Below are 21,384 nucleotides of genomic sequence, written 5' to 3'. Positions count from 1 at the left end.
AATACATGCCAGTGACCAAACACCCAAATTTTGATCACGTGACTATGGGGATGCTGCAATGGTTGTAAGTCACTTTTTTCACGGCTGTGTTGTAACTTCGAATGGTCATTAAACGAATGGTCATAAGTCAAGGACTACCTGTAAGAACAATTTGAAGGTGGAGCCCGTTACTCAGAGAGCTGATGGGCTCTAGTTTGCTGGAAGTGTTCAAGCAGAAGCTAGGTAGCCCTTAGAGTTAGATTCTTCAATTTAGATTCTTGCCCCAAGAAGGGGGTTGGTCTCAGAAGGTGCCCCTTCTGAAACTCTGCAATCTGGACAGACGGGCCAAGACCAAACTTTGGATTTTAAGGGACTTGGAGTGTTACCTAGAACACGAAGAATGCCTCAAGAACGAAGGATCCTAAAAACTTTAAAAGCGCCCAGAAAAACAGACAATGGGGGACGTGACCATCGAGGATAACCTGCCCAGGAAAAGGGGGTCTGTCGAAGCCCCCGTGCCCTCGGCAGGAGGGCCCGTCCGCTGCTGGCAGGAATTCTGGCTGAAACTGATTGCCGCCAGTTCGGGGCTCGCCCGGTTCGTTTCCAGGCTGGCGGGCGGCGCTTCCTCCCTTTCCCCCCGCGGGGAGAGCGGTTCCAAGCGGGTTCCTCTCAGCTCCTGCCCGGCGGTGGCCTCGGACCCTCGGGGGAGGCGGGCGGCGGGGGCGGTCTGGACGGACGCGGGCGAGCCCGAGCATCCTCCGCTCCGCTCCGCCCGCCCAGCCGCGGCTCCGTCCTGCCCGCCGGCGCCCTGCCAGGTCCGCGCCTTCGCTCGCTCCGCTCCGCTCCGCTCCGCCCGCCGGGATGCCCAGCCCCAGCGCCCCAGCCGCCCGGCGCAGGAGGAGGCGGCCGGCGCAGGCGGGAGGAGGGGTTTGGGGCGGCCGCGGGGAGAAGCCGGGGTCGCGCTGCTCGCCCGCCCGCCCGCCTCCGGACCGCCGGCTGCCTGCGCTTCCCCGGCGGACGCCGCGCCGGGCTCCCTCCCTTCCCTTCCCGTCGCATTGCAGCCGGGCGCTGCGCTGCCCCTGGAGAGGCGCGTCCGGCCTGGGAGGAGGGGCAGGCGGCGGCGGCAGCCGGGCGGCCGGGGGCGGCCGCGGGGCCCGTCTATGAAGGACTCGCGGCCCGGCGTCTCGGCGAGACCCGCGGCGGCGGCGGCGGCGGCGGCGATGGAGGGCGGCGGGCTCGGCGCGGCCTCGGCGCTGGAGAAGAGCGTGGCCGAGCTGACCGTGATGGACGTCTACGACATCGCCTCGCTGGTGGGCCAGGAGTTCGAGCGGCTGATCGACCAGCACGGCTGCGAGGCCATCGGCCGCCTGATGCCCAAGGTGGTGCGGGTGCTGGAGATCCTGGAGGTGCTGGTCAGCCGCAACCACATCAGCCCCGAGGTGGAGGAGCTGCGCCTGGAGCTCGACCGCCTCCGCCTGGAGCGCGTCGACCGGCTGGAGAAGGAGAGGAAGCACCAAAAGGTCGGCCCGGCCGGGGGGACGGGAAGGAAGAAGGAAGGAGAGAAGGGCAGAAGGGAAAATGAGAGAGGGAGAGAGGAAGGAGGGGGTGGGAGGAAGAGGATGGAAGGAAGGGGGAAAGGGAGAGGGATGGAAGGCCAAGTGGGAAGGAAAGGGAAAAGGAGGGAGGGAGGAAAAAGGGAAGGAGAGGAAGAGGAGAGAAAAGAAGAAGGGGGAAAAGAGGGGGGGAAGGAAGAGAGGGAGAGAGGCAGGGAAGGAAGAGGGAGCCAGGCTGGGGTGCCTCCCTGCTTAGGCAGAGGGATGACAAGCAACAGCTGCGTCTGCAGGATGGCACTCTTTGGGCACGGTTCGATCCTTCCCTCCCTGAGCAGGGTTCCACTGGCTTCCCATGTCAGCTGTGATTTCTTGGCCAAGCCACCACTGAGCCCAGCATCGTCAGAATGGGGGCTCCCTGCAGCCCCCTCCCAGGGATTGTGCTGGGGTGGGGAGCCTCACTTTTGTGCTCAGAAGCCATTTCCAGGGTGACGGTGTAGCGGGCGGCCCAGCCATCTCTGTGCTGAGAAATCAAGGAACAAGATTTGCTAGATAATTTCAGGCATTGTAGGAGGAGGGTTGGGTTAGTCTACGGTGGGCAAAAAATCAGGAGGAGCCTAGTACTGCTTTTTCCAACTAACACTTTTTAATAAAAGGTACTGTATAAGCTTTCATGAGCTGCAAGCTAGAGCCCGAAATAAAATTTAACATAATGCATTAATCAGGAAAGCTGCTGCTAGATTCCTTCTGGTAAGAGGGTTTTAGTGTCACGAGGATGTTGGGAGATGACAAAGCTCTAATTGCTGGTGTGAAAATGGCCACAGAGGAGGTGCAAACCATCTCTGAGATAGAGGAGAAGTTGCTTAGGCTAAAAAAAAAAAAGATGTAGGGAATCCAGATGAAGCTCAGATTCATCTTGGCTGTGAGATGGCACTTGTCCAAGGCACCTGATGAACCTCAGGGCTAACCGGATATTTAGATGGATTTCTCCAGCAGTCCAGCCCTCTTAATCCTGTAGCAAAGCCACTTCGACTCTTGAGAATTACATTATAAATGTGCCAGAGCTGGTCTTGCAAGCTCGGAAGGTTTCTAGTTTCTCGGAAGCTGTTGGCACTTGAGAAGAACAAAAAAACAGATGGAGAACAGAAAAAAATGGTTGAAGGGACAAGAGAAGAGAAGGGTTGGTGAAGAGCAGAAGGAGTTGACTATTTTTGTAGCTGTTCTCAGTATGTGCTCCGTTCCCCCAGAAGAGTTACACGGAGATCTGACCTCAGCTTCTAATTTTGTTGAAAAATCAACAACTCCAGGAGAGATCACAGGCTTTTGACTCACTTCTCTTGTCCTCTGCCTGGGATAAATGTATTGTGTAACAAAACTTGGACGCAACCAGTAACTGTAATCCTCCAGATGTTCATCTTTGGGGTGATACCCAGGGTCAGCTTCTGAATTTGGTGGGGCCCCCTTTCGCAATCCTAGCAAAATTGGAGATTTAGCTTTGATGAGCTGAGTGGGTCACACAAACCCAGCTGGGGCCAATTGTCTGGAGTTGCTATTGCGTGGAGCTGAGAAAGGGTCAGTTGGGTGAGCGATTGTGGTTCAGTTAGCCACAGGGACATGTATTATGTGAACCAATGCCACATCGAGTGCAATATGATGGGGGATGAATCCAGCCTGGATTTGAAACGTGCCAGGTCTCCCAACTCATTTCCTGCATGTCACTTCCAGACTCTGGGAAGGAGAAGGAAGAGGAGGAGGTGTGGGGGGGGGGGGAGAGAGAAAGGCACTCCGCCCCCTTTCACGTGGGCTTCTTCCTTGCCAGTGATGTGGAAAAGAAGATTCCTTCTTACTCAGCAGCTCTGCACATATGGACAAGGACATTGACTCGGGAAGTTGGGAAGGGAAGGGAAAAATTGTTGTGGGAAGGGAGCTCAGAGGGTTCCCCCCTCTCAAAATCAGAGGAAAAGAGGAGGAGGGAAGTTGCAATAATGCATATTTTAGCAAGCACTCTCCTGTGCATTGAGCCAAGATGCATTATTGTAGCATTTTGACAGGCTCAACAAGTGAGCGGCCAACTAACTGAAGTTCAAAGGGGTTTTTTTTCTTCTTCTTGTTGATTGCTTGATATAGCTGTTCTGACTTATTTTAGTTCCATAATAAAATTAGAATAGCCCTGTAGTAGAATGCCAGCTGAGAAAGATTTCCCTCTCTTAAGAAGCCCAAGGAATTTAAGAAAATACTTTCTTAAGGCAGTCCCTTACGATATCAGCCCACTGATATTTATAGGTGACATCGGTAGCCTCTTTTCTTTGGAAAGAGGAATGCAGGTCCTCATTCAACCAAGTCGTAAGCGTACTGTGGCTGTGTTCTCAGGATACCCTGAACTGCAAAAGAGCCCAACGCATTTTTAACCTAGGTGTTGTGCGAATGCAATCCTTAGGAGGTTGATTAGATTATGGTTCAGGGTTGTCCTGTGCAAGCAGGACATTCAGATCCTCAGTAGTTAACCATGGGGAAATGGGCCTAGGGATCAAAACCTATAATTTAATTTAGAAATGAAATGTTTTGGGTTTTTAAAATTTTGTATAGAAAAATAGTGTCATTGTAGGCATCCTGTACAAAATGTTATGATGTCACACTGGGGTGACATCACTTGGCAAAGGATTGCGTAACTCACGTCATCTGCACAATGGCGTCATTGTATCTTGCTGTAGTTCCCTGGCCCAGGACCCAAAGTGGGCTCATGAGTCTTCTTCGCCAGCCTTGGGCTGGGGCAGAGACCCCAGCTATGGGAACATCCTTGGAATGGGTGGTTTTCAGTTGCCTGGAAGCCAAGGCTGATAGGCTGGGATTGCTGGTCCTCTAGGAGCTCGAGCTGGTGGAGGACGTCTGGCGAGGTGAAGCCCAAGACCTTCTCACCCAAATCGCCCAGCTGCAAGAGGAGAACAAGCAGCTGATGACAAACCTCGCCAACAAGGATGTGAATTTCTCGGAGGAAGAATTCCAGAAACATGAAGGCGAGTGTTGGGGAGGGCAGAGATTCCTGAGGAAGCCTTGGGTGCTGTGGACCAGAAAGGGCTCGGACTGGGCTCTGCAGAGTTCAGTTCCTTTTCAGTGGTGGACAAGACACAAGAGGGTCGGCTTCATTTCGGCTGAATATGTCGTATGAGTCCTACCAACTGGGCTTATGCAATGAACCAGGATGAAAAGAAGCCATAGCCTAGGGTAGAGAGTAAGGAAGACAACCTTGATGGAAATATGCAGGAACCGTTTCATGAAGCATTCTTTAAGCCCTGGGAAACAAGATAATATGTGGAAGTGGATCAGGCCGACACCTCCCTGATTCATGGGAGTCTAAGAAAGGAAGAAGGTACCACACAGTCAAACTTGCAAGATTCTGTTATTATAGTCAATCTCAATAAAATGTAAATCTTCCTGTGGAGTTGATTTCCTGGTCTGGTTTACATAGTGCAGTTGACACCCCAGGTCAGCCTTTCCAGGTGGACCAGACAGGAAACACGACCAGATGAGCTAATTCTACTTTACTGTAAGGCTACATTAACAGAATCTTGCAAGTCTGAAAGTACAAATCTCCCACCGTCTCCTTTACAGTCTGAGAAGTTAGGGAGGGTCCCTTCTGAGCTGCTTTCTCCTCCCATTAAGGAGCTGTGGGCTATGCCCTCTCTTATCTGACCGTTCCCTTGGCAGCATCTCTTCACCCCGTCTCCCAAGGTCTTTCTCACATACCATTACACCCAGCGAGTTGTGAGAACCAGTCGCTGTCTTTCTTTTGGCTGCTGGACCTAGTCTAGACCTTTGGTTTGGACTTTAGGAACTATCAAGAGCTGGAGCGCAGGTATCCCCAAGACACCCTTTCCCCACATTCTGTTGTCCCTGGTTTTGGAATAGGGCTCCCAGGATGGCCAGAGATGATAATAACATCTAACCTAACCTAGATATAAATTGCATAAATACAGTTTAAGCTGGGCAATAAAAATTACTACCTGTCAGGATAAATAAGATTGGGGTAGAACATTCATCCAGGCAGCCGCCAAGAGACCTCCAAAAATGACCGTATTAAAACTTAATTAATTTAAATACGTAGAAGCAAATTAAATCTGATCCAAGGTTTGTAGTTTGACCTGGCCCTACCCCTTCAACTGAGGACAATTTGACAGGCTCCAAAAAAAGATGCCCGTCCCCCGTGCAGAGGGGTGGAAGAAAGGCAGCTTTCAACAGTCTTGCTCAAGCAGCCCCCCACTACAGGTTTACTTGGGAGCAAGCCCAGAAGAATGAGAGTGAAGGACTTCCTAACCCACCGGGCGAGGCCAGAGGAATCGTATCTTAGAATTCAGTAGGATTTCAGATCAAGGGAATCAATGTCACCGTCGTTCGTAGGAGGCCAGCAGCTGGGGAGGGAGGCGTCAAGGCTGCCTCCAAGGTTGGAGAACGTCTCTGCCCGCCACGCAGGTGTTGTCCCAGCAGCTGTGGGAGGGGAGAGGAGGCATCTCGCAGCCCTCCCTTCCAGACTCTTTTCAGCGGAGAAAAATATTCCCTCCCGTCCTTCAGGTCTGAATATTTCTCCTAGATGTGGGTCGCTTTTCTTTCGGGTCGGCCAGGTTTCCACCCCTGGTGAACCACAACCCGTGTCGACTAGAGGGTGGATGTGAGTTCCGTGCACCCAGCTTGGGTGATTCGTTTGGGGCTTCAGCGTGTTCTGCAAACCCAGAAAGCTGCATTAACCGAGTAAAGCCATGGATCTGTTGATCGTGGCTTCGTGGGAACAGTTGGTTTGGCTAACTCAGGAACCCATGACCTAGTTAACCATGGGTTAATGCCCCTGCAGATTTTTAGTTTATGCAGCAACGTCGCAGGATAATTCTTTTTTTTTTTTTTTTTTCACTTTTTGAAACCTAGTCTTGCCTTGGTCCAGGTCAAGGAAATTATTTGAAATTTTGGAAGTGTGTTTTAGCAACCCATTTCCCCGAAACCCATATGGGGTGTTTGGGGAGAAAGTTGGGGATCTTCTCTAGAGTTCAGTTCCTAATAGCTGAGGGCGGGGGTTAATTTCAGTCCCCACACAGCCTTTTTAAAATTGAAATCGAAGGCTTGGGAGGCGTCCCCAAATTCTCCCTCCAAATCTCCATTTTCCCTGAAGGAAGGTAATGCTTGCAACGGCAGCAGGCAGAAATTCATCGGAGGCAGCCTCCTCACACTGCCCCTTTAGGGAAGCACTAACCTGGTGGACTTCTGCCTGTCATGCACTTCTTAAAGGACTCTACTGCTTCAGCAGGGTCAACAATGAAGAGTATTCACTTACTGTTATCTCTTTTTCTAAAAAAAAACAAAAACACCAGGAATGTCAGAAAGAGAGAGGCAAGTGATGAAAAAGCTGAAGGAAGTGGTAGATAAGCAACGGGATGAAATCCGAGCGAAGGACAGAGAACTGGGCCTTAAAAACGAAGATGTAGAAGCAGTAAGTATTTTCCCCCCTCTCGTCTTTCAGAAGACGTGTTCAAGGAATTGCCAAATGCTTTTTTTTTCTTTTAAAGCAAAGATCCAATTCCTAGACCTGGATGCAGAAAATATGACCTCCATGTTGAGATGGAGAATACCTGGATATACCAAATATAATAATCCTGAAAACAACTCTGCCCCCCCCTTTTTTTGCATTGTTTAATTTCTAAAATGCATTACGCCTCAGGCTAATCCTGGTTGGACGTGACATGGAAATCCGTCTTATTGACGAAGCATCTTCTTAAAGGAAAATGCATCAGCCCGTGAATGTCCAGAGGTTTTCCTAAGTCCCGGCTGCAGTGGGGAATCAACCTTGCGCCAGACCTTTTCCGATAACCCGTTCAACAATCCGTTCCCTGCTTTCTCTCTCGGAATAAAATAAAAAGAAATGGAACATTCAGTAACTGGCAAGTACGGTGCCTTGTCGGTGGTGTCCCCCTTCCACTTCTCTCTCTCTTTTTTTTTTCCTTCGCTGTAGCTGCAGCAGCAGCAAAACAGGTTGATGAAGATCAACCACGACCTGCGCCACCGGATTACCGTCGTCGAAGCTCAGGGAAAGGCGCTGATCGAACAGAAAGTGGAGCTGGAGGCCTATTTGCAAACCAAAGAGCAGGAGATGGCGGTGCTGAGAGCCGAGCTGGGAAAGCTGAGGGAGAAGCCGCAAGGGGAATCGAGTCAGAACGGAGAGGAAACGCAGGTTGGCGGGGCTTTTCAGGGCAGTTTTCAAAAACCTGCTTGGGGTGTTTGCTTCTCGTTTCGTAAAGCGAAACGGCCTTCAGGTCGAGCTGAGTTCCTGCTCCCCGCGGGGACGCAACTGGGCGGTTTTCTCAGAAACTGTCGGCAGATGTTTTCCTCCAGCTTTCTTCTTGGGTGTCGCTTCAGTTCCTCCACTCGGGGATCTCCTGGTGGTCTCCCATCCAAGCAGATTTTGCTCCGCTTTTTTTTTTTTTTAAAGATCAGCCAAGGGCGGCTATACAGGAATGATTGGTCCACAGGCGTTGACGGGTCTTAAGTATTAATGTTTGCTCCTTATCATCCCCCCTTCCCATCCGGGGGTCTCAGAGTCGTTTCTTCCATTCTCTTTCCCTCCGTTCTCGTCCCAACAAACCAGAACTGAGTTCGGTTCCAAGTCACCAACTCAGCCCAAGGGAACTCTGGGCCCCTTTTAGCAGGACTCGCCAGGAGAACGACGCACCGTTGTGCTGTTTCCATGTGTCGGGTTACTTTTATCGGTGGGAGCGGGAGGAAGAAGGGAGGCTGGGTTTATTTTAAGATCACCCTTGGCTGTGTTTCAGCGGGTGAACTGGGACAGGTCTTCAGAGCCAGGATTGTTTTAGTTCTCCGCCCCCGCAGCCCATTTACAACCCGGTTTTAATTTTTAAATCTGTGAGTTCATTTGATACGTCTGAACTTCTGCACCGCCTCCCTTGAAGGTCAGAAGTCTGCCCTCAACCAGTCTGTTGTTGAGAAAGAAAAGTTAAACATTGCTGGAGACCCAAACCGGGGCTCAAGTGCAAAGGAACTCATCCATCGTACTTCTCTCCATTCCCTCTCCATCCACATTTTGTCACCCCAGCGCTCACCTGCCGGGGGACAAGGATCCTACGGCTTTTCAAGCCCCCTCGATGCGGGGTTTGCGTTCGGTGTTTTAATTACTTTGGAAGGACTTGGACGGCTTTTTCTAAGAAAGATTCAGACTGGGGAAAAAGTTGGGCAGGCGGGCCGGGGCGGGGGGTGTTCAGCATCCCCATGAGGACTAGGAGCATGGCTTTAAAAACAAGATGTTGGTAGGTATCGCGGGGCAGCCGATCCTGGGCTCTGTGGAAACAGAAAGATGCTTTGTCTAAGCTGAGGCCGTTTGTTCTTCCCGGGGATGAAGACGCGCGTTCGTTGAGATCGCTTTGCGTGCCAAGTACGCTGAGTCCTGTAACAGTCCGGGGCTTTTCAGCGGCAGCGCAATCTCGGCCTCACAACTGCTGCTTTTGTTGTGTTATCTGGAAAAGGCTCCTATTCTTGGGATTTAATGAGATCACTTGCTTTGCCAAGAACGGACAATTGTTCCTTTTATTGCTTTGGGAGTTGGCGTTGCAGCACTGGGGCGGCCCCGAACCGCTGAGATATAGCTATACAATACATGCAGAGCTCTAAAAACATATAGAAATAACTGGGTGAATCACCTATAAAAGGATTAATCCTGGCATTTTTGACTTAGGGGACAGGGTTTGTAAAACAAAGGGGGGGATGCATTTTAAAGGGAGATGTAGAAAGATAGAATTTTGTTCTTCCATTTTTCCATTTCTTTGCTTTTTTCCCCTTCACTTTTCCTCCAGCAAAGTCCAGAACGGATGTTTTTTAAGTTGGCTGGAGTGAATAATCTAAGCCAGCTGTTCAAAGCCCCAGTGAGTGACGGCCCCTAGCTGACTTTGTCTGGGCCCAGAGATTTAAACACAGGCAGACCTGATTAGTGTTTGGATGGGAGACCACCCAGAGATGTCCCAGGACTGTAGATTAAACTAGTAGATTGGGGAAAACATTCCCAGAAGAAGATAGTGGCCAAACCCTTCTGTCTCGTGGCCAAGCAAACCGCACAGCCACAGTCATCAAATAACCAAGCTTGATCACCAGTAGTGAACTACTTTAATTATTTAATTACAGGTAGTCCTCATTTAGCGACCACATTTGGGGCCAGACACTCAGTTGTTCAGCAAAACAGTCGCTAAATGAAACTGCAACTGGCCTTACGATCTTCCTTCAGCTGTCCTTTGCTTTACAGACCCACGAAGGTTGTCGATGTGAGGATTGGTCGTAAGGTGACTTTTTCATCACCGTTGTAACTGCGAACAGTTGCTGTACGAGCCAGTCGCTAAAGGAGGACTAGCTGTTAATTAATTCATCATGGGCTGATCGCTTGATCATTAATCTGTGCATTTATGATTTCATTATTTGATCCCCAGTAGTCAAGCTGGACCCCCAGAAGACTTTATCCTTCTTCTGAAAATCTGTCCCCTCTAAATGAAACTAACCCTAACCATTAACGCCAAACCCTCTTTGGCCTTACAGCCCGAAGAATCCAACCCCGAGGAATTCCTCTCGGAGGCGGAGAAGACCGCCATGGATCTGAAAGACCCCAATCGGCCCAGATTCACTTTACAAGAGCTCCGAGACGTTTTGCACGAGAGGAACGAGCTGAAGTCTAAAGTTTTCTTGCTTCAGGAAGAGCTTCTGTATTATAAGAGGTGCCCTGCGTAGCTTCTCGGTTTCCCAGCCCGGTCCTAGAGTGAAGCAGGCTGGTTCTCGATCAGGTCGGGTGATCCGGGTGTAATCCTGCCCGACGTTTGAGGGCTCCCCTGCAAGCCTGCTCAAGTTGGAAGAGCTGAAATGAAAACCAGATGGGTGATATCTAGATCAGTGTTTCTCAAACTTGGCACTTTAAGATGGGTGGACTTCGACGCCCAGAATTCCCCAGCCAGCATGGCTGGCTGGGGAATTCTGGGCGTCGAAGTCCACCCATCTTAAAGTGGCCAAGTTTGAGAAACACTGATCTAGATTGAGATCCTAGATTTGCTTTTAAATGAACCTGGATCAATTTTAGATTAACCGATCCAGAGGACAGCTTGCCCCCAGTGAATGGGGAAAGGGGGCAAGAAATATTCTCGGCCAATTCGCGTCATTTTTATTGCTGTCCCTTTCAAGAGTCTCCGTTCTCCATTTGTCTGTATATGAGATTTATAAGGCTGCCCAACTCCCACTCTGGGCCACAGATAGCGTGAAAAACAAACGATTCACAAAAAGAAATCAGTAAACCCAACCCTGTCCTATACATTAAAAGTATCTCCCGGATATAATCCCGGATAAGCCCATCCGCGGATAAGCCAACCCTCAAATTTTTCACTGCAGCCCCTGGCAGGAGACTGCCAACCGTCACGCCATCACACGATTGTAAGGCCGTGACGGGCTTTAAAAAATCTGGTCTGCAGATCAAGCGAACCCCATTTTTGCACTGTATTTCAGAACCTAAAATCCTTGGCTTATCACCTATATATAAATCCAAAATATAAAAGGATAACCAAGCAACATTACCAAACCATCCATAGGAGATTCTCACTCAGCTGGCCCCTAACGCTGCTGCTTTGCAATGGGATGAAGCCTCTGGAACGTATTTATTTTCAGTATAAAAGAAGTTTAGTCTACTTGTAGGTTGTGATTTTTATTTTAGTTTTTGCACTCCTAATGCCCCCTTGTAGCTTGGGCCACCCACTCCCCTGCTCTCACCATGGCACGCAAAGCCAGCTGCCCACCAAGAGCGGTATATTCTCCCTGGCACAGGGGCGTCCTCATTGAAGCGCCAGCCGAGAGGGCACCTGGCCAAGGGAGGGTTCCTGACATCGCGTTGCATTTCCTTCTGCTTTTCCAGCGACGACTTGGAGGACGAAACCAAACCTCCTCCATCCACGGCCATCATGAATTCCAAACCTTTGACTCAGCAAGAATCTGGCATCAAGCGGCTGTAAGTACGGGCTGGGCTGTTTTTTAGAAACGAGCTGGACAAATCTTGACGCTCCAGGCCCTGCTTGGAATATTGGACGATGCTTCTGAAAAGCACCTGGTTCAGCCTGTCTCTTGGGGGTTATTTCCCTGTTGCTGCCGATTTCTCCCTCTTTCTCGAAGGCCAGGAAGAAACGTTCTCCCTGATGTTACGCTCAGGGATTTCTCTTTGCTCTCTCTAAGCAATAAAAAGGCTCGATGCAATGAGGGCGCCCGCTTTATTCTAGCGTCGCCATCCAATACGGAATACTCTCCGTTCTGGAAGTGCAGGATTTTTCTTCCATCGAGGGAAAAGGGTTGCTTTGCATGCAAGACACTTTTTATCTGGGGTGGTTTGTCGTTATGTTGAGTTTTTAAAAAAATTCTTGGCGGTCGTTTCATTTTCTTTGGGTTAGATGTCGTGTGGGCGCGCGTTACAACTTTTTATATTGCTGTTTTCATCCTAAATTCTGTCTGCTGCCCAGCGTCACCTGGGCGAGAGGGGTGCCTCTGTACATCGAAATCAGTCATTCAATCAGTCATGAGTGGTCAAGGGGCTTCCTTTTCCTACCCCCACCTGCATTTTAAAGTGGTACAGCCTTGGAAAGACTCTCTCGCTTTTTTACACAGATGTTCTCCTGCAATTCCATTTGTCACCAGGCCCATGTGTTTGTGTGTTGAAAGCGGTCACGCACGCTACCCCACTTGACCCACCTTTTCCTCTCTGCCCCCCAAGCCCCCTCCCCTACCTCTTGAATTTCTGATCGAAATGAAATCTCCAAAACCAGATGGCCCGCTCGCTGGGAAAAAAAAATAAAAGCAACGGGATGCTGCTCTCTGAAACGGCAAATGCCAAAACTGAAATCCGCTTACCTTCGCTAGGTCTGCGTATCGTGTGCGCGCGGATGAGCCTCGCCGCTGCGATTCGTCAGTGGTTTTTCATGCTGCCGGGCGTGCTGTGAATCCGGTTCGCTGGGGCTTACTCAGAAAACCGGCTTTGTGCAAAGTCTGAGCCGAGTCCTGTCTCTCCTTTGATGTCTTGAAACCTGCTGCGTTTTTTATTCTCTCCTGCAGCGATGATACGCCACATTCATATCCATGCATATGCCTTTGAGAAACCGATGAAGCAAAATGCATTTTTCCCTTTCTGGGGTTTTTTTTTATTTATTTATTTTTTGGGAGGGGAGGATAAACACTTTTTCCAGAAGGTTAAAATTCTGGAAAAGACGTCGTGGTGGGGGAGTATGGCTCTCATCTCTGGAGGAAATTTGGCTGATGGTGAAGATGCTCAGGGTTACGGATGTGCAGCTATGCCTCCCCCCCCCCATCAATGCTTCAATCATCATTTGCAAATGAAAAGGTCCCTCTCCTGTAAACAGTGGCTGGAGGGTGGGGAAGAGAGGGGATTTAATTCGTGTTTTCTCTTAAGCACTGCTGTCTGCCCGGGTTCTCTTTGGTCTGCTGGCTTCATTGCTAACAGGATCATCCACCGTGGGCTTTCAAAGCCAGAGAGGGCGAGCCACCGCTTCTGTTGGCTCGGGGCTTGAATGCCACGCGCAGCCAGCCCGCTGGCATCATGTGCGGCCCGCTGGCAGAGAAGAATAGGAACAGCTGTGTGTGTTGTTTTTCCAGCTCTAAGAATAGCAGCCGGGCTGGGGGGTTGTTTCAGGGCCGAAGCCGAAAACAAAGAAGAGTGGCAGATTTCAGCTCTGCCCTTTGTGGGGACCGCAAGGGCAAAGCCACGGTGCAGAGGGGCAGATAGCTTTGGGGACCATTTTTCAGGTTTTGTTCTCTTCCGCCGTTCTTCCAACACCGAGGCAGGAGTTTTTTCCCCCATGGAGCAGACGCAGCCTGGATTCCAGGGAAGGTCCTGACGCTGATGTTAAACCTTTCTGGAGCAACCCAGACTGAGATCATACTTTGCCCTAAGCCAGTGTTTCTCAACCTTGGCAACTTTAAGATAGGTGGACTTCAACTCCCAGAATTCCCCAGCCAGCTGTGCTGGCTGGGGAATTCTGGGAGTTGAAGTCCACCTATCTTAAAGTTGCCAAGGTTGAGACACACTGCCCTAAGCTATGATTGGTGTGCACGTGGTTTCTCTAAACCACAGTTGGCTGGGTTCGCAAGCTAAGCTATCAAACCTGGTTTTCCGTCGCATGCAGATTTCACACAAGGGCGAAACCAAGCCAAACACGGCCCCTCCTTGCAATACTCTAGCCCGAGGTTAATTCCTCCCTTGCTCCCTGTTACGAGGCTTCCTTCAGCCACATCTCTTCTGTGTTTGAATAATGTTCATTTCTTTTTCCAGCCCTCTGATCTCCTGTGTCTGTTCCTTTCCTAACCAGGATCTTTACCGCTGTTATGCCCATGGTTGCTGCCGGACTGATCCCGGACGATCCCACATTGCAGCCAATAAGAAGACTTATGTCTCTTGTAGGGACTCTTGGTTTTTATTTTTTCCTCCCCTCCCCGCCCCCCAGCACTAGTACTAGCTGGAGTTACATGTCCTCTACTTTCTGCATGACGTGCTATCCCCCACTCTAACTCCTGCTGTGTTCTCGTTGGCTGACTGTGGGATCGTAAAACCCTTTACCGAAATGAGAAAACGGGGGCTGAGAATGCTCCTTGGCTGCCCAATGCAGCTCCCCATTGATCGGGAAAGGTCTGCCATTGCATTTTTTTTCCTCAGTTGGCCCTCCTTGCAACAGCGTGTTTCGGTGAAAAGACGCTCGAGCCCATCATCTGCAAGATTGGGCCCCGTCCTTCTGTCTCCTCGGCCCTCCGTGCCCCACTTGAATTTCCCTGGCCCCTCAATTTACACTCTGTAGGCCTTTCCAGCCCCATTGATATGATCTGGTTCCGTCACGGCTTGTCAATGGAAAAAGAAAAAAGGTCTTTTCTCTCGGCAGTTGGAATGTTTATAAGCATTCCGTGACGTTTAGAATGCCTTTAAACATTCTGTGACATCACGGGATCCTCGGCCAATGACTGAGAGCCCTTCTGTGTGTGTCTCCTTCAGACAAGCCCCTCTAATCTACGAGCATATTAATCGTGGTTTAATCCTGCTTTTTAATCCCGCCTACTTACAGATTGTAATTTTGGTTTTGTAATGGCATTGCTGGATTAGCAGCAGACAGAATGCATAGCGCAGTACTAATCTCCAGCACTGGCATAGTGTTTCAGCTGACGGGTCAGCTTGTGTCAAGATGGTATCGCACTTCCAAGCCACAGTATTAAGCCAGCATGACTCAGGTCAGGAATTTGGCTCGGTTGGATGGTTAAAAGGCTTTTAGATCATGCCGCAGAATTACAGGGTGACATGAAGGAGATTTTCCAAGTTATCGACACAAAACTGGGAACTCTTTTTGATCTATACCAATGTTTCTCAACCTTGGCCACTTTAAGACGGGTGGACTTCAATTCCCAGAATTCCCCAGCCAGCAGAGCTGGCTGGGGAATTCTGGGAGTTGAAGTCCACCCGTCTTAAAGTTCCCGAGGTTGAGAAACACTGCTTTAGACTAAATCCTCAACCTGCTGCCTTCCAGAGGTGTTCTGCTGCATCTCCCATCATCCCCAGCCAGGTGAGCTCACACATCTGGAAGGAGCCAGAGAGGAGAAAGCGGTACAAGAGTTTCGTGCCACTCGTTCAGGTCGGCAGGCTGGTTTTTCCCCCGCCCCTGTTCAGAAAAAGTCAGGTTGAAGAGCTTGCTGTGCAAACCGTCCCCGGACGTTTCGAGCGTTTAACCTGCCTGCTCTCTCCTTGTTTTGCGCAAGGTTTAGCTTCTTCTCCCGCGACAAGAGACGGATGCAGGCGACCCAGAGGAACGCCTCCTTCCACGGTTCCTTTGGCGAGTGGGCTGACAGGAACAAAGACGACGTCTACACCGAGCAAGGTTTGGAAGCTTTGCAGCACCTGTGACCCAAACCCAGAACCGCCGCTTGCTCCGACGAGCCGAGCGCAGAAACGCGGAAGCCCTCACGGGGCGGATGGCGCCCACCCACCAGTCCTCCTGGCCTCGCGCTGCTGTGTTGGCGCCTGGGTGCCCATCGGACCAGAATTTGCACGCGAGATTCTTCCTGCAGGCAATGGGACTCACAATCTGGATCCGGGTAGCCAATTGTGATCCCTCCAGCACAGCACCGTGGACCGGCTGTCGGCCCTGCAGCGTTGACTTCTTCTGACTCGTGGGTGAACGTCACGTCACAAATGCTTCCTTTTAAGTCTGCCCCCCCCCCCCAAAAAAAGGAACAGAAAGGATCTGGGCCATTAGAAGAAATACACCCCTAAGGACCGATTGATATTGTTCCAGGCACACCTGATTCAAAGGGCATTTTTTTCATTGTTATTTTTTTTCCCCCTTCTTCCTCCTGCCAAGCTTCCTATTTCACAGCTCAAGCTTTTGTAGAAGGAAGCTCTTTTGGAACTGCCGCGAAGGCAAAAAGTCCTGGAAGTGGGTCACTTTAAAAATGGATTCGGGAGGAGATCTATTTTGGGCGGCTTATTTATAGTGCCTCTAGCGCGATGGCCAGGAGAAACAGTGCCTTGCGTCTTGCTCTGAATTCTCCAACACGGTGACGGCAACTAAACAGCTGAAACCTATGCTAATCTTTTTTTGTTGTTGTTTAATTATCACTCTCACCAACCTTGTAGCAGCATCCAGGCTTCAACGCACAGATGAGGGCTTTGGGAACGGACTGCTGGTTGCTTCGGGGCAAATTCCTCCCATCTCTCTGGATGAGACTGAAGCTGCCGTGGAAATGTTCCCATTCGACTTTCATTTGCCTGAACCGCCTTGGGTGCACGGCGGACGATCGCTTAGCATCGTAACTAGAAATGTGAATGTTAAGGGGCAACAGGAAAAAAAGTGGAAGGGGGTTGTTCCCCAAAATTCAGGGAAAAAAAAAATGAGGAGCTTTGCAAATGTTTCTGCCCTCGCCTTCACGTCTTTGGAGCAAAACTGTTGATCGGTCGCAACAGATTCTGTTTTGCACTTTTGCATTAATACCACCGTCACCTGAACTGACCAAGCCCCCCTTCACAGTGGCATTGCAGAATCTCACCCTTGTAGGAAGCGAATCCAAATGCATTTCTGTGGGGGGATAAAGAGCTTCGCAGTTGCTTTATGGCAGGGGGGCTACTTCCTAGCCCCTCCATTTAGAAATAAGGATCTGGTGAAGTGGTGAAGGTGCGTCACCTCTATTTCTAATTCTCACGCAGCTATAAAACACACACAGCAGCATAACTGTCAGAGCCAACCCAGAATCTTTATTTCATTTTCGCTTCAGTCCCATGGTGGAGGTCTCATTCAACATTTGTTTTTCCTCGTATATAATCAGAGCTAGACTTTTTCTGGGTTTTTTTTTAAAAATCTAAAAGCGATCATGGGTTAATACTTTGAGGACCACTCAAAATTGTTCCCAGAATCCATTGACAAGCCGACTATTGGGGGGGGAGAGAGAAATGGGAGGGAGGCCAAAGGGTATAATTACGATAGAGCCCTAAAACAGCCTCATTGCTTGACGTGACCAAGAATACATGCAGATGGGTGAGGGGGTTAGGTCAACCCACTGGGTTTCCCTGCGAGATTCAGAGGAAAAGTCCGTTTCTTTCCATCCACCCAATTAAGATTGATTCTTTCGGAAGGGGGGGGGGTTCCCCCATTTGAACTCCTCCAAATGATCATAATTGGATTAAACAAAATTCTCTGGGGTTGTTTTTGAGCAATACGCCAAGACTGCAACTCAGCTAGCCCCATTTTAGCCAAGTTAATAGTGTGAAGTTTATGGTTTAGTGCAGTGTTTCTCAATCTTGGTGGCTTTAAGATGTGTGGACTTCAATTCTGGGAGTTAAAGTCCACACATCTTAAAGTGGCCAAGTTTGAAAAACACTGGTTTAGAGTATCACATTGCTCAGGCGATTAGCTTCATTCACATCATCATAGTTCTGCAAATCATGGATACGCTTATTGGCAGCCCATGACATTGTGTAAGAGCAGTACATCCTAAGTGTGAAGCATTCAGGCCGCAAAACCTTTACAGAACATTTTTGCAACCCACAGCAAGCTGAGCACTGCAGCGCCACTGATACACAGTCAATACAGGGCGGACAGGGTTGGAAAAGTGCAGGTAATGCCATAGTAATTTAAATGACCATCCCACGTTAAAAATTAGGGAGGGGGGCTATTTTTGCACGAGGCTCATTCTGATTCTAGTACCCGAATAAATGATGCAAAACTCAGCATCCTTACTCTGTTTTGGATCAGAGCTAGAAAAGTACCTTCAATTCCATCTTCTGATTGCTAGAATCTTTCCTCAGCCCCTTTTGAGAAAATGGACAAGGTCTTCATCATGAGGACCTTGAATGGTATTTAAAAAAAAAACGATGAGGGTCTCGGAAACTACATTCCTTGCTAGGTGCCAGATTCGGTTCCAACCTATAGAGGACACAGAAGCAGAAACTGTTCCATGATAATGAGCAGAGGGCGCCACTTTTAAGTCCTGATGCTGATTTAAAAAATAGATATATATTACAATTTTGGTTCCCCCTACATTTAACTTCTGGAGACGGCCATGCTGTAGGAACGGTTGTCATGCGCTTGAAGGCTGTTTTGAATTTGAACCCATGCAAGTTCCAAGCTCCAAAAAGCCTCACTTCCCCCTCAGGACAGTTCCAATCACATCCAAACAGCCCCTTTTGAATTTAAGATTTTTTTGCACACTTCAAGGGTTAACACTTCACCAATGATCACCGTTCCCTGTGTTCTCTTTGAACACAATTATCTGGGAAGGTCTAGGGTAACAGAAACCATGCAACCGTAGGATATGCAAAGAAGATTGTGTTTTTAATCAAGATTCAGGGTGTTAGAAAGCTAAAGGCAATAAACAGGGTTTGGCGGGGACAAGTAGAATGATATCAAACTGTAGATCTTTTTTTTTTTTAATATGCTAAATAAACTATTTCTGAATTAGCAAAAGGCCTCCTGTTGATTTGACTGATTAGTAAACAGGCTGTGGTCTGAGTCACCCAAATCCATATATACAATTCAATCCTAGATCACCTTTTATGGATTCACTGCTGCCCCGCTGAAGGTTTCTACTAGTGGAATCAAGATCCTCCATCAGTCCAGACCTTTTCAAGAATTAGTGTATGGGACAGTGACAGGATTCCTAAACTAGCTTTCTCCTTTTCAGCACTTCAGATACATTGGACCAGTGTTTCTCAACCTTAGCAACTTTAAGCTAGGTGGACTTCAACTCCCAGAATTCCCCAGCCAGCATGCTGGCTGGGGAATTCTGGGAGTTGAAGTCCACCTAGCTTAAAGTTGCTAAGGTTGACGTTATGTGACGTAACTCCACAAACCTTAAGGTTACTAAGGTTGAGAAACACTATATTGGATGATAATTCCAATGGCCACACTTGGCTTGAGATCTTGGGATTCAGTCCCACACACCTGGAGGGTATCCAGTTGTGGAAGCCTGCGATACAACTTTCGCTCTTCTCTAGCTGGGAAGTGGCCATTCCTGCCTGCAATTTTATGCTAACGTGGCGGTGATCCAGACAACGGTCCACCTTGGCTTGGAAGGGAGGCCCACACTCCCCGTTTTATCCCCTGGTGTTCTATGGCCGAGCAACACTTGAAGGAAACGTTTCATCCATGGCGGCCTTCACCCCTTGCTTTCTTTGGACTCCCGGCTCCGGTCCTTCCGGTCTCTCTCCCTTCCCTCTGTGGCTCTGCTTCTTTCGTCCCTGACCCGCCGTTCCTGGTCCCTTTCGCTCTTGCCCCATCCCCATGATCGCTCCCGTTCGGCTCGCCCGGGCTCTCGGTTCCTCTCGCGATCTCGGTCCCCCGTTTTCCAGTCCTTCGATCCTCCCCTGGACCAAGCCCGCTCTCTTTTGCCCACAGATCCTTCGCCATAAAAATCGTTCTTCATGGCAGGCAAGTTGATGGGTTTCCGGAAGGGCCTGTCCCTGCCTCCAAACCGCAGCTGCCCCGACTCCTTCTTGCCCCCGAAGCCGCCCCCGAGCCTCCGAGGTATCCAGCCTTTGAGGGTCCTTTCCAGCTCGAAGTCGACAAAGATCTCTCGCTGGTCAATGATGAGCTTGTTGGCATCGCGGTGGGCCTTCATCAGCGCACGCTCCTCTTTATATTCAATGAACGCGTAGCCCTTGGAAAAGCCGGTGACCAGGTCCCGAACCAGGCGGATTTTCCGGATCTCTCCGTACCGGGAAAAGACCTCTTTTAACTTGTCCTCTGTGGTTTGCAGGTTGAGCCTGGCTACGAAGAGAGTTAGGTGGGGGTCTCCAGAAACCCCTTTGTTGGGGACGTAGCGGGCTGACATGGCCCTCCAAACAGCACGGTCATGGGGCTCTTCATCCGTGCCATCGATGCTTCCGGCTTTGAGGGGGTCGTACTCCTTAGCGATGGGGACCCACTCGTTCATTGCTGGAGGGAAAAGAAAGCATGGATTAAAATCCCCCCCAGCATCTTTAAGAGGTCTCATTCGGAAAGGCTCTGATCTCGGGGTAAGGTGTGCGTGAGCCGTTAAGAGGGGACCTGGAGAAGTCCTGAGATAGGACGTGTGGGAAAGAAGCTCCAAATAAGCCCACCTTGATTTGGGTTAGTCTAAGGTGGGTGAGAGAGGACCTTGAGGGGCCTTCAAGATGGATGCCGGCCCTGCGAGGTAGGCCAGATCAAGAAACAGGAAGAACTGAGACACCAGGAACGTTCTTCATTGTAGTAAAGTTGAATGACAGCATCTGGAACGTCTGTCCAAGGTTCCCTTTGTCCCTTCTTGCACTAAACAAAATCCCCCCCCTACTCCCCGCTTTGGAAACCAGGATGGAGGGCTTACCAGGGGCAAAGTGTGTCTCCCACACACCTTGCTTAAGCAAGCCCGCTTGCATTCGAGATGGGGACCCCAACGTGGTGTAAGCGAGGGGGGCAGCCTGCGGCCACAGGGCCACCTCCAGCCCCAGAGCCTTGCCTGACCACAGTGGCTGAAAACGAGTGGGTTCCTTCTCTTTAGCCAGGTGGACAGAGGGGTAGAAATGGACGGGTCCAGCCTGAAGCAGCCTTCCTGTACGTGCTTCATGCTTAGTCTGTACTTACTCACAGCTCTTGAAAGCCCAGGAGCCTGGGCTCTCCCGGTACGTTGGCAACCCGGTCAGTTGGCAACCCCCTTTCCCTGCCTTTCCTCCTCTCCAGCCTGGAGGACCATGCCTGGCACCCGGGCTCCCTGAATGAATGCTTCCCACCCTCCCTGGCCCTCCCTACGACCGATATCCCCCCCCCCAACCCTCCCCATCTTTAGCATTTGCAAGAACGAAACAGACTCACTCAACGCTCCGGGCCGCGAGGAAGAGGGACGCGGGTTCGTATTCCGCTGGGCAGATTCTCCAAGAAAGGGGCCTCCCAAGAGAGGTGGGATTGTTCGGACCTGGCAGGACGAAGGTTGCTATCTGAAGGCAGGGGCTTTTTTGCACGCAAAAGAAACCAGATCCCACCGTTGCTGAAGGCAACATCGGTGGCGAATCTGCCATTCGGGAAAAGAAGAGTCGCTGGCCCAGGAGCCTCCCCGCCAGCGCCCCCTGGCGGCAGACGCCGCGCAGCTCCTGCAGGCGTCTGGCCCCGCCCTGGGTCAAGGCTGCAAAATAGAGGCTGGAGGTTCCCCCTCCCGCCCCAGATCTGGTGCTTTCCAAACTCCGCACCCATCATCCCCAGCCAGGAGGGCTGAGAGGGTGGGAATTGTAGCCTAGCCTAGCCCAGGCCACCCGCGCACGCACATTCTCCTGCTGCTGCTGCCCCCTTGCCTCGGA

The 21,384-nt window shown here is 50.3% G+C and overlaps 2 protein-coding genes across 4 annotated transcripts; one reads left to right on the top strand and one right to left on the bottom strand.

Annotated features, from left to right (window-relative positions):
• Nucleotides 1-736: 736 nt before the first annotated feature.
• Nucleotides 737-17,234, top strand: RILPL1 (Rab interacting lysosomal protein like 1). 2 transcript variants are annotated; one of them, XM_025164394.2, is made up of 8 exons: nt 747-1,499; nt 4,393-4,543; nt 6,884-7,002; nt 7,522-7,740; nt 10,104-10,279; nt 11,458-11,550; nt 13,913-14,000; nt 15,342-15,481. In XM_025164394.2, exons 1-8 carry the CDS (start codon nt 1,140-1,142, stop codon nt 15,345-15,347), a joined length of 1,212 nt encoding a protein of 403 aa, XP_025020162.2. In that variant the 5' UTR covers nt 747-1,139; the 3' UTR covers nt 15,348-15,481. The 2 variants fall into 2 exon arrangements, with proteins under 2 accessions (XP_087991377.1, XP_025020162.2); XM_088135251.1 differs by lacking the exon at nt 13,913-14,000 and having other exon boundaries at nt 737-1,499; nt 15,342-17,234.
• A 1,645-nt stretch (nt 17,235-18,879) lies between these two features.
• On the bottom strand, nt 18,880-21,282 carry SNRNP35 (small nuclear ribonucleoprotein U11/U12 subunit 35). 2 transcript variants are annotated; one of them, XM_007424652.4, is made up of 2 exons: nt 20,906-21,282; nt 18,880-20,011 (listed from the first exon to the last, which is right to left on the bottom strand). In XM_007424652.4, the coding sequence occupies exon 2, from the start codon at nt 20,007-20,009 to the stop codon at nt 19,233-19,235; it is 777 nt and encodes a 258-aa protein (XP_007424714.1). In that variant the 5' UTR covers nt 20,010-20,011; nt 20,906-21,282; the 3' UTR covers nt 18,880-19,232. The 2 variants fall into 2 exon arrangements, with proteins under 2 accessions (XP_007424714.1, XP_087991383.1); XM_088135257.1 differs by lacking the exon at nt 20,906-21,282 and adding an exon at nt 20,678-20,807.
• Between the last annotated feature and the right edge of the window lie 102 nt (nt 21,283-21,384).

The sequence above is a fragment of the Python bivittatus genome, unplaced genomic scaffold, assembly GCF_059951505.1.
Source record: "Python bivittatus isolate LINGU-HERP-01145 unplaced genomic scaffold, Pbiv_v1 ctg000100_np1212, whole genome shotgun sequence".
Lineage (NCBI taxonomy): Eukaryota > Metazoa > Chordata > Lepidosauria > Squamata > Pythonidae > Python > Python bivittatus.
Note: the sequence above shows the minus strand (reverse complement) of the source record. Positions and strands in the feature narration are given on the sequence as shown.

Coding starts and splice junctions, on each gene's coding strand:
- RILPL1 (XM_088135251.1), top strand. CDS start 1,140: ATGAAGGACTCGCGGCCCGGCGTCTCGGCGAGACCCGCGGCGGCGGCG. Junction 4,544..6,883: donor AGAATTCCAGAAACATGAAG/GCGAGTGTTGGG, acceptor CAAAAACACCAG/GAATGTCAGAAAGAGAGAGG. Junction 7,003..7,521: donor AAAACGAAGATGTAGAAGCA/GTAAGTATTTTC, acceptor CCTTCGCTGTAG/CTGCAGCAGCAGCAAAACAG.
- SNRNP35 (XM_007424652.4), bottom strand. CDS start 20,009: ATGAACGAGTGGGTCCCCATCGCTAAGGAGTACGACCCCCTCAAAGCC.